The following is a 15,970-nucleotide window of genomic DNA, read 5'->3' as shown; positions in this document are numbered from 1 at the left end:
ATGGAACTAGAATCCTATGGGGCCCTCTATTTCTGTCATTCACAAAGTGAAGGAAAAAAAAACCTTCCTTGCCAGTCACATGCTTGTGCTGCAAACCATTGTCACCAGAAGTCTATTTTCTAACAGAAGGACTAAGTGATAGATCATTACTGTTGTTTACCAGAGCCTACAGCATTATTTCAACTGAGTAATGCACTGGCACTTACATTTAAATTAATTGTTGATTTCATTATTGTTTTTCGGCCAAATAAAGTTGCTATGTAACCTGGTAAATAAAATATCCTGCCGATTATGCTTTGTCCAGTGAGAACCAATGTACAAATTTGTCAAAGACAAGATGCTCTTTTGTATGAATTATAAAGGCCATCCCTCTGGGTAAACGCTTCTCAAGCAACACCAGTTTTAGGATTTGCCAAATTTTACATCCAATTTAAAGCACTGCCAGTACCAACACCAGTGGCTGTTGTGGTATGGTTTTCACAGAAGCCCTGTCATGAAGTCTAGGACACAAAACATTTATCTGAGCACAATCTACGTGTGAACCCACAGGTAAAGTGGGTTGTAATAGAAGAAGCCTCAGGCAGATTCAGAAGTGCTTTTCTTACAGAGACTCGGTCTGTGACCATGAAATGAGGCCAGATGCTGGGATGGACAGTGGGTTTGATATTTTTGTCTCATATTTGGGGATTAGGTGCCTAAGCTAGGGCTCAAGAAGTGGTTTAAGGCTCTGGCTTTCGGGAGTAAGGAGAAGGGTTTATTTCTTGGGGAGCTGGGTTTTACAAAATCAATATTACTAAAAATAGGTGACTCGAAGCCACGGAAAATCTGTGTCTGTTCTCATTACAGGGCATGAAAACTAGATAAAAATGGTCATGCCTATCAGGTTTCTGTTATTGTTTCAAAGTCTTCTTTCTATATTGAACACTAACAACATCAGTCAGTTGATTGGAGTGATAGTATTCTTTGGATTGGGAAAATATAAAGTAGACGAAACATACATGAGAATTGGGGGTAGCAGATTCTTTATCTAAAACTGTGAGAAATATTTTTCTGCAGCACTGAATATTTGGGGAGTTAGGACAATAGTAGACTAAATACAAGTTAAAGGATTTTTTTATGGTTTCAGACTTCAAATTCAATTAAGACAGTTTTGAGATGCCCCACAGCTTCTGTGCTATATAGAGGATGGTTCAATGAATTAATGATAAACCACTTTGCATAATGCAGTCCCAAATTGGAACAACATTAAATTCCCTGAGACTGTCTTGCAGAAGGATAATATTGTAAGACAGTGAACAAGGAACATGACCTGTGCAATTATAATGGCAGGCAGAATATGCCCATGTACAGAAATGCATCTGATTTTAAAGCTTCAGACAATAGGAATTTTCTGAAATGTTACTAAGTGACAGGGCTCCTTGAAGGAAAAGTGGAATATGTCTCCATCTTAAAGTTCAGAGTAGGAGCGATGTAACAAAGGCAGTTTAGGCATAAAAATGAAAAGATCCTGAATACAATTAAGGTAATGAATAACAATATAATTCTTATGTAATGGGTCTAACAAGGCGTAGTCATATGTAGCGTTACCCAACGAAGATTTGCATGTGCAGGCACAAATCTATGCAAATAAAATGGGTTATGATGTATCAACTAATCTAGTAACCTAAAACCTCTGAATATTAAACAAATAGGTCATCCAGATATGGATATTTGATGGAGACATGGAAGCATATGTCAATCGTCAGAAACTCCAAGCACAGATATTTAATAAGAGGAGAGTCCAAAACTGACTTATGATATCCTGTTTGGATCCGAGTCCCTGAGGATAAGAATTGTATTTATCTTTGTTCTGTATTAGGAAGCTTGCTGAAACATCAAAATTTACAGATACAAAAACAATACAAGTTTAAGGTAGCGATTGCGAACTTCATGAAGTGAGTTTGCAAAGTAAGATATTCTATGCCTACCAAGGATAACAACACAAATTCAATAGGGATAAGAAAATGCCCGTATGGGGCTCCAAAGTTATAAACACAGGCTGAATATAGTAAGCCTCAACTATGGTATTACATCTGCTGGAATAAATGGTGTTCTAGACTTCATTACGTGTTTCTGTACAATCTGGCTTGTATGTTCGCTCAGTGAAAAACAGACTACGCATCTTAAGCAGAATGTAGTAACTTCTTAAGAAAAAAAAAGAGCAAGTTAGTTAATTCAGTAGCATACACTACAATAGCTTATTCATAACATAACATAAACGGTTACTTGTAAAAGTGAAAACCTCAGCCCACACTTAAAGAATCCTATCAATTTCCCTAACAACATTTTCTAAAGACATGGATGTAAATGATGCAACTTACCAATTGAAGACTGAAGCTCTTTAGCAAAAGAAACTGTAAAAAGATCATAAAGAAAACAAGTTAAACACACAGCAATGTTATATAATAACAATTATGCAAAAAAGCTGATAACTGTCTTAATAATGGTTATTTTAAAGGGATGGGTATAAAGGAAGATATTTTTTACTGTGGAGGGTAAACACAGAGCATAAACCAAAATGAGCTACAGTGTATTATATTTGAGAACACATTAAATGGACACTCTTTTTCATTAGACTTGCGCAGAGAATCATAAAAGCAGCAAAAATGTCACACAGGCATCCCGAAATAAGGAAATACTTGGTTGAATCAAGTTTTTAGGTATGCTTGTTTATTGGCACTGTTTAGAGAAACAGGTTCAATTGCCAGTGATCAAAATTCCTTATTTCCAACAAATAAATTCTTACAGAAATATTGCACATTACTCTATTTATTGATATATACAATTACAAATATCATACAATCAGCAATACATAGGACATAATTAAATCAATTCAACCAACACATGTCATCGGCCTATAAAGAATACAAAACAGTATGGAAAATACAATTTCATCTCACTAAAACTCAATAGGTCAGCAGTCAACTATCCCACACATATTAAAATAATTAGAAGAGTAATAGATTAACCAGTAGCGTGCAACTCATTTTGCCAACTAATACATTATAGAGTGTAGTGTGCAAAGCCAAATTATCACAATCACAAGGGTCTCATTCAGTCAACCTCACATCTCAAGACCAGTTTCCTAATCAGGGCATCCTCCTAATATAGTTGACATCAGCCTACCTGATAGAAATACTTCACTACAGACCTGAGGTGGGTACTACCCTCAGTCTATAACACTAAGCTGTAGAAAGCCTAGCATAAGATGTTATGATTTTGTGCAGGTAATGACCAATGGCTACATCCTGAAATCAAAGGCTGCATATCACGTTTAGGCCAATTTCTCATGACCCTATTGTATAAATATTTTTTAAAACAGGCTGAAGAATCTTTTTCCTTTCCTCGAGGAAGAATACACAGTACATAAAAGGGTGGTGCACTGAGTGCTTTCTACCCTTCTTACAAGGACACTGACCATGGTTCTCGGATATTTTTATTTTTAGCCCTGGCATTCTCTATCCTCGATCGATTCCAACCCTCAGCCATAGAATTTCCTTCACAGAAACTTATCTAATATTTTATATAAATAAGAGAAAAGGTGCATGCTCTCCTGAGAAATTAGGAGTAACTGAGCTCTTGTTCTTGAGATACTGAAGGCCCTCCCTCCAGCTAGTTTCAACAGAGCGTCACCTAAGGAGACACTTTGACTAATTTGTATTACTTCGACTACTTCAAGGAGCATGTCAGAGACTCCCAGGTGCTTCAACATTGCTGTCACAGGGTTCCTCTTACTGGGGAAGATTGACATTACCTCAGATAAATTTAGCAGCAGTAGTTTATCGCTGGGGACTCACTTTTTAATTAAAAAATAAAAGTCCAAGGCTCTTGCATCCACCAGAGCACTCCAGGCTACAGTTCTCAACTCCCTCCTTTCAGCTTGGGTCATCACATTTTTGGATAGATCAAGGAGCAATTTCAAGGAGTCTTCCCATTAGACCAGTCTACCCAATGACAGCACCTAGATCTTCTGTTACTTAATGGCTCAAAGGTATGGCTGCTATGTGTATGATCAAACCTTTTCAAGCCATTCACTTTTGTTGATAATACAAGTTTACGGGAGGCCATGTGTTTATCCCAACTCAGATCATCAGAGATAATCATACCCAAATGCTCATACTCTCGGACCTGCTACAGCCACGCATTCCCTAAAAAAACAAGTACATTTTTTTTTCCTTCTTGTGAAAAACAATGTTTTTGTCTTATCAACATTAATCATTAGTTTATTTTCAAGACAATAAGAGTTAAGTGCATTTAGTTTTTGCTGGAGCCCAATAGGCATGAGATACATCACCATCAGATCATCCGCATACATAAGGCAGCTGCTATGCCTACCCTCAATCTTTGAGGAAAAACCAGGAGTGTCACTTAAAGTCTGGGGGAGGTCAGCAATAAACAGACTAAACAGCAGGGGTGCTAAAACACACCCCTGACGTAAGCCATTCTCTACTGGGATTTTCCTCGAAAGGCTACCTAACAAGTCAGGTCAACCTGAACTCAATTACCTCTATGAAGCTTCATCAAGAGACCTAACAGTAACTGAAATATATTCCATGGTGGAGTTTTCGTCAAAGCGTACCTCTGTCCACCCTGTCAAATGCCACTTTGAAGTCAATGAAGTAGCAGCAAAGGCCACCTCCCAGCTCCACTGACCTCCTTGCCACAAACCCACAGCGTGAAACAGTGGTCCATAGTTGAATGCTTGGGTCTAAAACCTTACTCCAAAGGGATCAGTTCAGTGTCAAAAGTCCAGGCAGATAGATGCTTTAATAGTGTTTGAGCAAAATGTTTGGATGGAATACTAAGCAGGGAGATCAGACCATAGTTAGCAGTCTGGTCCATTTTGCCTTTCTTATGAATGGGCTTCACTATGGGTCCTTTCCACGAGTCTGGATGGAAGCCTATGCGAGTTACCCATTTAAAAAACCCACTCGAATAGGAACCCACTTTCTAGGGTCTTTCTTAAAGATCACAGATGGCAGACAATCTGGGCCGCCCGCCTTAGAGGTTTTCATTTTACAGATTGTTTCAGACAGCATTGCTGACTCCTGAGTGTTTGCAATCGCATCTGCATCAACTTGGAAGTTGGCCGATGTCGCTAGCAAATTCTCAGAATTTCCACCGCTATAAAGTAAGTACATAAAGGGAAACTAGTCTTCCTCACTTGTGTGCTTCAAGGGAAGAATGTGATGAGGATTACAGAATTCACCAGATGCCAAAAGTGCTTATTATACTTATCCACAATAGCAGCTAGCATTACCTCCCAATCCCCAATGTTACATTTGCAAGAACAGATACAATAGGAGTGATTCACAATAGGAAATGTAAACAAATACAGCCTCCCGCTATGTGGATGATTTATTGTTATATTTATGGGATACTTTGAAGGGTCTGGCACCTACGCTCCAGCTCTTGTCAAACTACGGGACTGTCTTGAGGCTCCAAACAATAAGTCCAAACCTGTGTCTTCCCTGTTATTCCTGACAGCAGAGCACAGAGCCGCAACTTGATCAATTTGGGATTCAACGGACACCTGACACCTTTAACCCTATCAGTGCAGGTGTCGGCCAATGGGCGACACAGGCACACTCTCCCCGGTGTGGGCCACAACCACTGGCCAACACCGGGGAGGGGTTTTAAAAATACTCCGGTGCTTCGCACCAAAGAATTTTTTTTAATTTAAAAACGCTCAGGAGACACCAAAGAGCTTCAGTATCTCCACCCACCCATCTGTGACATCAGCACACCGCGAGGTGTACTAACATCACAGTTTATTTTCCCCACTGGAAGAGAAAGAAGAAGATAACTTTCTGCTTCAGTGGGGAAAACTGGCCCAAAAGACACCAGGGATGTTATCTGGTAGATATGGCCAGCCCTCCCCTCAAGGGCAATGTATCCTATGGGTTAAAAATATTTTTTCAAATGATTGAAAAAAGGATATTTTCTCCGGGGGGTGGTGGACGTGGGGGGGGTGGGGGGGGGGGCTTCGGGCGTTTTGAAAATGGCCTGCTAAAGCCCCCCCCCCCCGGATTCATTTTTTAAAATGTGTGTTTACCCCTGGGGGGGCACGATCGCCCAGTGGGGTAGCATTTTTATCGGAATAAGTTGAGGAACGCTGGGTGGTAAGCAGTTTGTGAATCCCTGCATATTCCTTTAGTTTACGTTACAGAAATGCAAGGAAAAATTGTGTTTTTATTCAGCGGTTTACCTTTGCAGGGCATTCTGGGGGGAAAAACATAGGGGAATCCTCACAAGCGAAACCTCCCTGGACTCCCCTTAATGCCTACTTTTCAGAAATGTCTGGGTTTGATAGGTTTCTCTAGATGGTTCCTGACCTCAGGACTAATTAGTACACACACCTTAGTTATCATTATTGCCACAATACGTTTTGGGACTTTCCCTGTCGCGGGTACTTGGCCTTCGGGGGATCGGAGGCCCAGCAGCTAAGGTGTTATATATCTCAACGTAAATATTTACTTTGCTTCAGGCCACCAAGATGACAAGCTAGATGTGACTCTAAGGTCGCTAAGAAGCAATATGAGTTTTTGGCGATCCTTACTGCTACATACCATGGCTAGTGTATCCCTTGCTAAAATTATTATGCTACCTAGACTTCTTTATTTTTTCACACATTTGCCAGTCTGGGATCCACAATGCTGGTTTAAACAACTGGATTCCCTACTAAGGGAATTAACATGGGACAGGAACCAATGGTATGCCACACTGCCAATAGTTTTACAACCAATCATTGAAGGTCTAGGAACCCCAGATTATATATAAACTCTGTTACCTAGAAGCACACTGCAGTGGATGTGCGATGGCTAAATGGAGAGGGGTGGACAGAACTGTGGCTGCTTAGTGGACAGCCAAATCAGAGAGCGTTGATGGCGATCTTAATGGGCGGTATAGCATGAACTGCACAAGGTTTCGATCTATAGCTTTTGAAGTGTAGGACCCGCTGTGTTTGAAGGACATCTGGATGTCCTGATGTGCACCTACCCTACACCTCTGTTTGTCCTTCCCTGGAGGGGACTTTTATTTATTTAAGATACATCATTGAATACAGTAGACTGAAGCTGGGAATGTAACAGTGAGGAACTGCTATTCTGCATTTATACGTTATAAAGGCTTAGCCCTTGGACAGGTTCTGGTTCATGGCTCTTTGATGCAAACCTTCAAATGTTTATAGAGCTTGGGAATCACTGAGCCTCAACACCATGCTTTGTTGCAACTCCTACTGACAATGGAAGCCGGCTATAAAATAATAAGTTTGTTCCATATATCACTTAATAGACCGGCGAGAAAACCCCTTGAACAGGTTAGGGCTTGGAGGGAACAGTGCATTGGAATGGACTTGGATGATAAGGACCAAGTGCAAATGTTGTATACACAAAACAAATTCTAGGCATACCAGGCTTAAGATCATACAGTTTAATTACCTTCATCAAACATACTCATCCCCCTCCTGGATTAGCAGGATATTTAGGGGCGATCTTAGAACTTGCCCTCGCTGCATGTCAACATCAGCAGACTTTTTCCACATGGTCTGGAGTTGCTCTTGAATGGGACTCTTTTGGAAGCAGTTCACACAACACCTGGGAAACACGTTTGACAGGGAATTTCCGAATAAACTAGGGGCTTTCCCCCTGGGCCTGTTCCCTAGGCCCAAACCTAAAAAGGTGGGCAACAGATTTCGTGACTTGGCCCTGGTATTGGCTTAACAACTGGTTGCCGTTAGCTGTAGGTCAAGAGGAGGGCCCTGCCTATGTTAAATGGAGACATGATGTTGAACACTGTGTGTGAGGGAGGAGTGGGGGACATTTTTCAATCTTTTATAAAATATGATGCACCTGTGGTAAAACACCTTGGTTCATGAATCGCTATAATTCTACTGTTATCTTTACTGTCCTATGCCTCTGTCTTACTGCTACTGTTCTTGTTATATTTTCTAAGGAACCGCATAACTCACTTTTAAATGATCGCTGATTTCCACTACCTATCTTGATGGAAGATAATGTATGTATTAACCTGTTCCATTTATCTGATGCACAAAATGAAAAAAGAAAAACTAATAAGAAGAGATTAAAAAAAAATACATAAATGTATTGGTAGAAATTTCCATTTCCATCTCAATGTTTTTGTAGTTTTCTTTTTAGTTTACAAACATTTCCAGATGTATGCCTGGAAAACTGCACAATGTGCAGCGTTCCATGCATGCTACTGGGAATGTCGTGATGTTTCCCACCAGGTCCAATTCTACCTCGGTGAAGTGTTCATAGTATGGATTTCAGCACTGAGGTAATGGACCCCACTTTGATAATCCACATTTGTTTCCCAGTAGGGAAAACATTCTTCCCCATTTTGAAAGCCCTTGCCCTTCTGTTCCTACCAAATGAGAGGGTGAATTGTTCCTCTTCCAAATCTTGCAAAGGGAAGTTAATCCAGACTTTCCAATCATTTCCAGGGTGAGAAAGAGTTGCATTGAAGTTTGTGAATTTCACAAACTTACACTTACAAACATGCTAAATTCAAACTCTTCACACACACATTCCAGGCACTACACCACTCAGACCCCCACCTACCTGAACAGTCACATCTTTTTTCAGCAGCCACCCAGGCACATCAGCTCTACAGGACACCTACCTACACACACCCCAGGCACAGCACACACAGAACCAGATCAGGAGGATTGGAGTTCTCTTACATCTCTTCTAAAGCATGGAAAGGCGTCCCACTCCACATCAGAGCCTCCTCCTCACTTCTTAATTCCGCAAGAAGCTGAAGACCTGGATTTTCAATTGACCCACCTACCATCAGCAGGGTGAGGCACACACATCTGCTCAGCACCAGGATACCATTGCAGGTGATAGTGTACTCTACAGATACATATAAAGCACACCGTGCCCTGTTCCACCCAAAGCTTTCCCATCGCTTGCCTGGGATTTACTATTGTGGATTTCTCTGCCCTCACTGTAGGTAATCCACAGTAGTAAATCCATTTAGGCCTGCCATGCATCCTTTTGTGAATACTTGGCAGCTGTAAATTCGGTATTTTCAACTGTAAACCTATGCTCATGGCAGAAATAGCTTTGCGAATTGGGATCAGTGTATCATAAAAACTACTGCACATTGTTTCACATGTAGGTGTCTTACGATTATATTTGTAATGATAAAGTACATATTATGTGAAATGTCAAACTCTTAAAAAGGTGCTGGGTTTTGAATAGTAAGACAGTAGAAAAACAATCAAAACATGTGTTAAGACATGTCCCACATTTAGTGTGATTTCAAACAGTTTTTGAAGTGGAGGAGTAGTAATGTGTTTGGGCGAATAACAGATAATGCAGTGTATCTCTCTGCTAGAGCAACTCTCCTTTGTGTGAACAGATAAATTAAATTACTGTCAAGAGAGGCAGCTACCACTATTCAAATACCCAGAATAAATGGACAGTAATGAACAAGGGTGTTTTTACATTCATAACAAGGCTGCATTGACTATGTCACTTTAAATGTGTTCATATGCTGTGGTCTTAATCAATTAGCATCCAGGACAGATAAAGCTTTACTAATTCCATGTTATGGATAGCAATGGCTGACATGCATCAGGGAGAAAACTTGTTGTCCAGTGCTCAGAATAAGTTGAAACAATTTAAACTGGCAGGGGGGGTTGCCCACTAAACCTCTTGTTAGACTCTTTTGGTTCAGGGCACAGGGTCCCAAAGAGGAGGTTGAGGTACTTTGCCACTCGTATCTTGGGACCTGTTCTACTTCAGCTTTGCAAACTGAGTCAAAGACAACTCTTTCCATACTTTGCTCTTAGGATAGCGAGCAGTCATAGGCTTCTCAGGAAGATACTGTCGGGGCAGGACCTCTAAACTCAACAGCTAACCATCAGACTGATTAATTAAATGCCCAGCCCAGTGCTTGTCTTCAAGTAAGAGAAAGTACTTTTAATTACACAACAGAACTAAATATTACAAAGTACAATTTGATTAGCAAAAACAGGGCGGTACCAGTGTTAGAATCACCCATTGGGACTACATGCCTCCCCTCCTTTTCAGTATTATCTCCCCCTTAAACTACCCTATCAGTTATAGTTCCAAGTATTATATGGCAGATGCATAAATTAGGCACAGGTGCAGATTATTTTATGCTGCTCCTCAGGTTCAGATGCACAGTCAGTTTACTTGTTTTGACCCCGGTTACAGACAGAGAAGTTTCAAGTTGCTGCGCTCAGGTCTTTGGTATGCATCACAGTTTCTTTGTTCTGATCACAAACGGAGACATGCATTAATTGCTTGCTGGTTCTGTAGCATTTATGGTGGGGCAGCTCAGCTGTAGCCTGTGCCTTTATGTGCCTGGCAGCCTCCTTTCGGAACAAGATTTGCCAAACAAATGCAGCACAGTGATTCTGGTTGTGAAATATTCAATAGTTGTGGCCATCGACTGGTCGAATGCAGACAGCTCCTATGACAAGGCAATTGGAGTCAATACTGGGCGATATGTCAGTGAGGATGATTCCCTAGCTGTTGTAGTCTTCCCAGGTGAACTGGCTCTACCTCTGTAGCAGCATAGTTCCTTTCTCCATTGTGGCAGCGACATCAGAACGCAGCCTGCAGCGGTTCCTAACTGGGCACAATGGTGGCTAAATTCACAGTCTCCTGGGTGCAGTTCTCAGGAGAAACTGCAAGGAAAAACACGCAGACCCACTCACAGAACTGGTTACACCTGTCTCAAGTAATCCATTTCTCTTGGTGTTTCTCACACCGAGGATATACAGGGCTTCTTCTTGACAGGTCTCTCCTCTTGCAGAGCCAAGAAGATTCCGCCATCCCTCAGCAGGCAAAACTGTTCCTGGGTTGCTTGTTTTCTGGTTCAGAAAGAACCTGTTTTGGCAGTTTGAGCTGGACTGTTCCCACTGGAGGATGGTCAAGACTGAAATGCATGTAGCTGGGTCCAAATGGATGTGGCATGGTGTGCAAAAAAATGATGGATGGTGATGCGGCCCGAGTAATAACCCGCAGCTGAGATTAATTCAAGCATTCCATCAATTACATTTGCATATTCTAATGTCACCCTAAGTGGGAAGGATGTGCCCAGAAGTGGGTCATTTGCATGCTGTGTCACAGAAACCAAGCTACACTGGCTGAGGTGCCCAGAAAAAGGGCAAAAGTGGCCCTGCGGTGCTGGTGTTGTGGCTTAAGGAGGACTTTTCTTAGCAGTTCGAACTGGACTGTTCCCGTCAGAGCACGGTCAAGACTGATTTGCATAAAGATGGCTCCAAACTGAGGTGGCATGATATGCAAAATAACAATGACTGGGATGTAACACCAAGTAATTACCTGAGATCAACTTGAAGTATTTTAGTCATTACTTTTTGTATACTCTCTCAGGAGGCAGGCAGGTTCCTAGGCATTAGGCAGACTATCAGCTTCTCCAACCGAAAGTGCAGACTTCAAGGTATGTCTCCTCTCCACAAACAGACTGACTGTGAGCCAGGCAGCAGCTCAAGTTACACAGCAGTTTTTGAGTACACTGCCATCCCTTCCCTGGTCATGAAGAACTCGAAATAGGAACAAAGTGGGATTGTTTGAGTCCTACGTTTATACATATTGTCCAGAGAGGGGAAGTGGATTCTCAGTCTCATGCTTTGAACTGATTTGGGTTAGTTCTTTTTCACGTCATTGTCAGGCTGCTCTTCAGAAACAGCCTCTATGTAAAGTGATGTTTCTCAAAATAGGTAACCATGTGTCTTGCGCCAAGCAAGCAATACCTAAAACATGGGCACAATTAAGTGTGAACCCTCTGCACCTGGCTGTCATCAGCCTTCTTGAATCAGATCAGGTACAGAACAAAGAGCAGACCTAGAAACCATTCCACTTTGAACAACAGAAATTTCTGTCCCACCTTTAATCTATGCTATCAACCAAACACCTTCTAAGAATTTCTAAGGATAGCTGTCTCCATATTTCTCACTTCACTGTTTGCAAACCCACTGTCTATCCTCAGGGATGAAGGCAATACATTTCTGTTCTCATTCTCCACTTTGTGCCATATCAAACAAGGGAAATACAAGATGTTCAGTACTCAGACTCACACGTACAGAGTGCTAAGGCCGTACAGGTATCACACTCACTGCACACCTTTACATGCCCTCCAAATGCACACAGGATGTAAGCTCAAGTTTCTGGGTGTCACATAACAGCAGAACGTTACACAAGAGGGATCAGTAGATCATGCTCTCGCTGACAGAGAAAGAGGTCTGCTCAAAGTATAAATCACAAATAAGGTATGCTGCCACCACCAGCTTATGTGATACATTTTGGACAGGCCTAGGGCTCTGGCCACACGCTGGGTTAGTGTGACAACACAGCCAGAATAAACGCCAGGATACCAGTTTCACATGCAATCATGCATTCAGGGTAGGGGTACATACTCCTTGAAGGGGATATTAATGTTCCAACAGCTCTCAGGACTAGGCTCATTGCTTCTGAATGTAATGGGGAATTAAGAGCCTGTCAGGCTGATAGTTCACATAAATTTTCATGCATTTCAGATGCGGTCAGATTTGGGTCATAGTGCCCCACTTATAATTTCTCATTACTCAGATATGTTTAAATGTCTACTATCCGACTTTATCTACTTATATTACTTAATTTGTATTTGTTAGTGTGAAGTAAGAGGTATAATGAGGACACCTTTCATTTTACTAAGAAAAGATGTCAACAGAATCCTCATGGACGGTAACATTCTCTATCCTTTTGAAATGGTGGTATGAAAAGAGGCTTGTGGAGTTCATGTGTTTGTGTGCTTGACGAAAAGGAGAAGTTAAATCCCACCTGGGAAGGAACACACCAACACACCTGGTGTATTGTAACATCAAGGGACACCTCTACAACTGTAGGCTATTGCTAAAGCTTCTATTTAATTTAGGAATTCAGTACAAAGCAAGCTGGTCTGCTTCACTGTAACATATAGAATTTGTGTATTCATTTATGTATTAAAGGATAAAATAAAACAATTCACTTACTGTATTAATATCTCCAGCCTTGTGACTCCACGATACATTTGCAATGTCACAGTCAAGAGCCTTCTCGTCAGGCACGCCAACACCAGAGTCACTTGGGGTAAAAACACAAATTAACCTTTCAGACAATAATATAACACTGTTCTTGTTAACATAAGTCTATAACATATCTTTATAAGTCAGAACTGCATTTTGAACTCCTCTGTCCTCACCTAAGGGCAGTCTCTGCTTTCCCGGGATAATCTAGAACCCCTGATTCATGTCTTCAAATCTTTGCTTTCCTTTATGATCCCTGCGAATAAGGTGATGCTGACAGAGGCATCACAATTCCAGTTGTCAAGCTGACACCGATCACGAACGTCTTATAAGCAAACAGTGTACATAAATTATTGATGGCAGTCCGTTTCAGACGTATCACCCTTTCAGTTGTGAGGTTCCAATTATACATCTGGGCCAAAGGATTCTCTCACTGGTTGCCTAAGCGCATGAAATGTGTCCAGCTTCGCAGTACAATCATTGTGCTAATTCAGCTATAAAGAATCTGAGAAGATATTCATAAATAATTACTTTCCTAATATGAATGTAGATGTAAACCCTCTAGAGCAGAGGTCTCCAAACTTTTTAATTCCGCACCCCCCCAGTTGAAAAATAAAAATCATTGGGCCCCCCTCAGAATTTTTGATAATTATTTCATAAACATGGCAATGTTTAAATATGTCTAAACCTATTTAAACATTGCAGTTAAGTACTGTTACCTTTTTAAAACTGCAATAACATGCTTCTGCTTAAAACAAAGGCCTGTTATCTGTATAATATTTCTTTTGGCCAGAGTCGGGCCCCCCGGGATCACTTGAAGCCCCGCTAGGGGGGCCCGCCCCCCAGTTTCAAGACCTCTGCTCTAGAGTGATAAATACCCCATTGTTGTCTCCCCCAATGTTAGTCCCCTTGTATTAGTGTCCTTGTATCATGTCACTACCCTGGAGTTGTGTTCAATGCCAGAATGTTTGTGTCAAATTTCTAGTGTCCTTGCATCAATCTCTCAGTATCTCCGCCCCATTCTATTGCATCAGTGTGTATATCTTCGCATTCCAGTGTTACTCTGCCAAAGTCAATATCCGCATGAGAGCATGGTACTCATGTGTCAATGTTTCAGAGTTTGAGTGTTGGTGTTGCCATGTGATTGCTGGTGCTTGTGTATCAATGTCCTACTAGTAGTGTTGGAGCCACTGTGTCCTAATGCCTTTGTCGATGTTCCAGTGTCACTATCTCCTTGTCAACATATTAGTGGCTGCTAAATCAGTGTTCTAGTGTCAGTGACGGTATCCTTGTGTCAGGACCCTATCTGCATCCACATACGAAGGCACTAGTGTTTCATCCCTCAAGTCATTGTTCATACGTAAATGTTCCTATTTTGCAATGCTGTCACTAATCTGGTTTTGTGCTCTACTGTCAATACCTCAAGGCCAGTATGCTTGTTTGCTCATGTCCCTGTGTTAGTGTCTTGGTGAAACTGCACTGTGTCAGTGATTAGTATTTATTGAACGCATGCTGACTATTCAATTAACTTAATGGATCTAGTCTTGTCTTATCGTATTAGCTTTTTAAAGTCATTTAATTTTATGGACTTGTATTATTTGAAGTTTTAACTTGTGTAGGTTTCTTTTTTCGGACTTTCTAAGTGTATGATCTATTTGAAGTTTTAACCTTTTAAGTTGTTAATGCTGATAGTTCTCTTTCATTGTATTGTATTGTTGTATCATTTTATGGTTTAAATTCAATGAAATAAAGGTTATCTACCTGCACCGTGGTAATCCAGAATTGCTGTTTGTGCCCCACGTCAGCATTCTTGTGTTACTATCCCCATGTCAGTAATGTTTTTTCTGTTTCAGTGTTTTTTGTGCCAGTGTCCTAGAGTCAGTGTTGATTTCCCGCTTGCAGTATCTTAGTGACAGTGTCCAGTTACCTGTGCCCCTGTGATAGAATGTCCCCTTGGTAATACCACAGAGTCACAGACTTCTTGTCATTGTACCAATCACAGTGGCCCAATGACAGGGTTGTTGCTCCTTTGAGAGCGTTTCAGTGGGAGTGTCGTCCCTCTTTTTTGGTAACTTTATCACTGTTGGTTTCCTTTTGTCAGTTGTCTAGTGTGAATGTGTACCCCTGTGTCAGTGTACTAGCCTTAGTGTCCCACAATGGGTCACTGTTTGCTTATAAGTCATCCTAAATCCTCTTTGATTCACTAAAGGGATGGATGGCTGAAGGCTAAGTGTAAAGATAGATAAGAGATATAGGGCCAGATGTATCAAAGGGTTTTACCCATTCTCTGTATATGGGAAAATGTGTTCATACATAAGGCCCAGAGTGATTTTAAAAATGGATCGGGGTGAAGAGTGGTTTAGGAAGGCTAGCTTCAACAGAAAATTGGTAAAACAGTGTCAATTAAAAAAAGGAGAGTAAAGCCTGCATCTCATAGCACAGGGACCTATGCAGCTTTATGATTATACGGCACATCATGCCATTCTTTGAATATGACAATGCATAAGCAGTTTCACAGATTAGTTGAAAAATGGTTTACATTTTATTTCACAATGTAGTACAGCTCTTTAATTTTAGTCCAAAATCTGAAAAAACTCAGAAGTAAATAAAGTTTTAACTCAAGATAAGTTTTTGTTTTGAAAGTAGTCTCCGTTCTTGCAAGGCTGCCACTCCTATTTGCATATAGGGATAAGCATTAATATGGGGGCCCTATACCCTGGCAGGTTCTCCACAGCTACGGTTCTGAATGTATAACAACCTGGTAAGTAGAAAACAAACAATGCACCTCACCACAATTACCTTATACCAATTGTCAAGAATAGTGGATGAGGGATGATAACTTGGTCTGCTTTGAAGCTGCTGGGTATT

General features: G+C 41.1%; 1 protein-coding gene across 2 annotated transcripts in view; it reads right to left on the bottom strand.

Annotated features, from left to right (window-relative positions):
• The window catches only part of SANBR (SANT and BTB domain regulator of CSR), a 187,147-nt gene that overhangs the window by 94,769 nt on the left and 76,408 nt on the right, over positions 1-15,970 (bottom strand). For both annotated transcript variants that reach the window (XM_069234392.1, XM_069234391.1), the window contains exons 13-14: positions 13,070-13,160; positions 2,361-2,393 (exon numbers count right to left, since the gene is read on the bottom strand). In XM_069234392.1, the coding sequence (XP_069090493.1) occupies positions 2,361-2,393; positions 13,070-13,160 (124 nt within the window). The remainder of the gene's footprint in view (positions 1-2,360; positions 2,394-13,069; positions 13,161-15,970) is intronic.

The sequence above is a fragment of the Pleurodeles waltl genome, chromosome 5 (genome assembly GCF_031143425.1).
Source record: "Pleurodeles waltl isolate 20211129_DDA chromosome 5, aPleWal1.hap1.20221129, whole genome shotgun sequence".
Lineage (NCBI taxonomy): Eukaryota > Metazoa > Chordata > Amphibia > Caudata > Salamandridae > Pleurodeles > Pleurodeles waltl.
The sequence above is the reverse complement of the archived record's forward strand: the minus strand, read 5'-3'. Positions and strand labels throughout refer to the sequence as shown.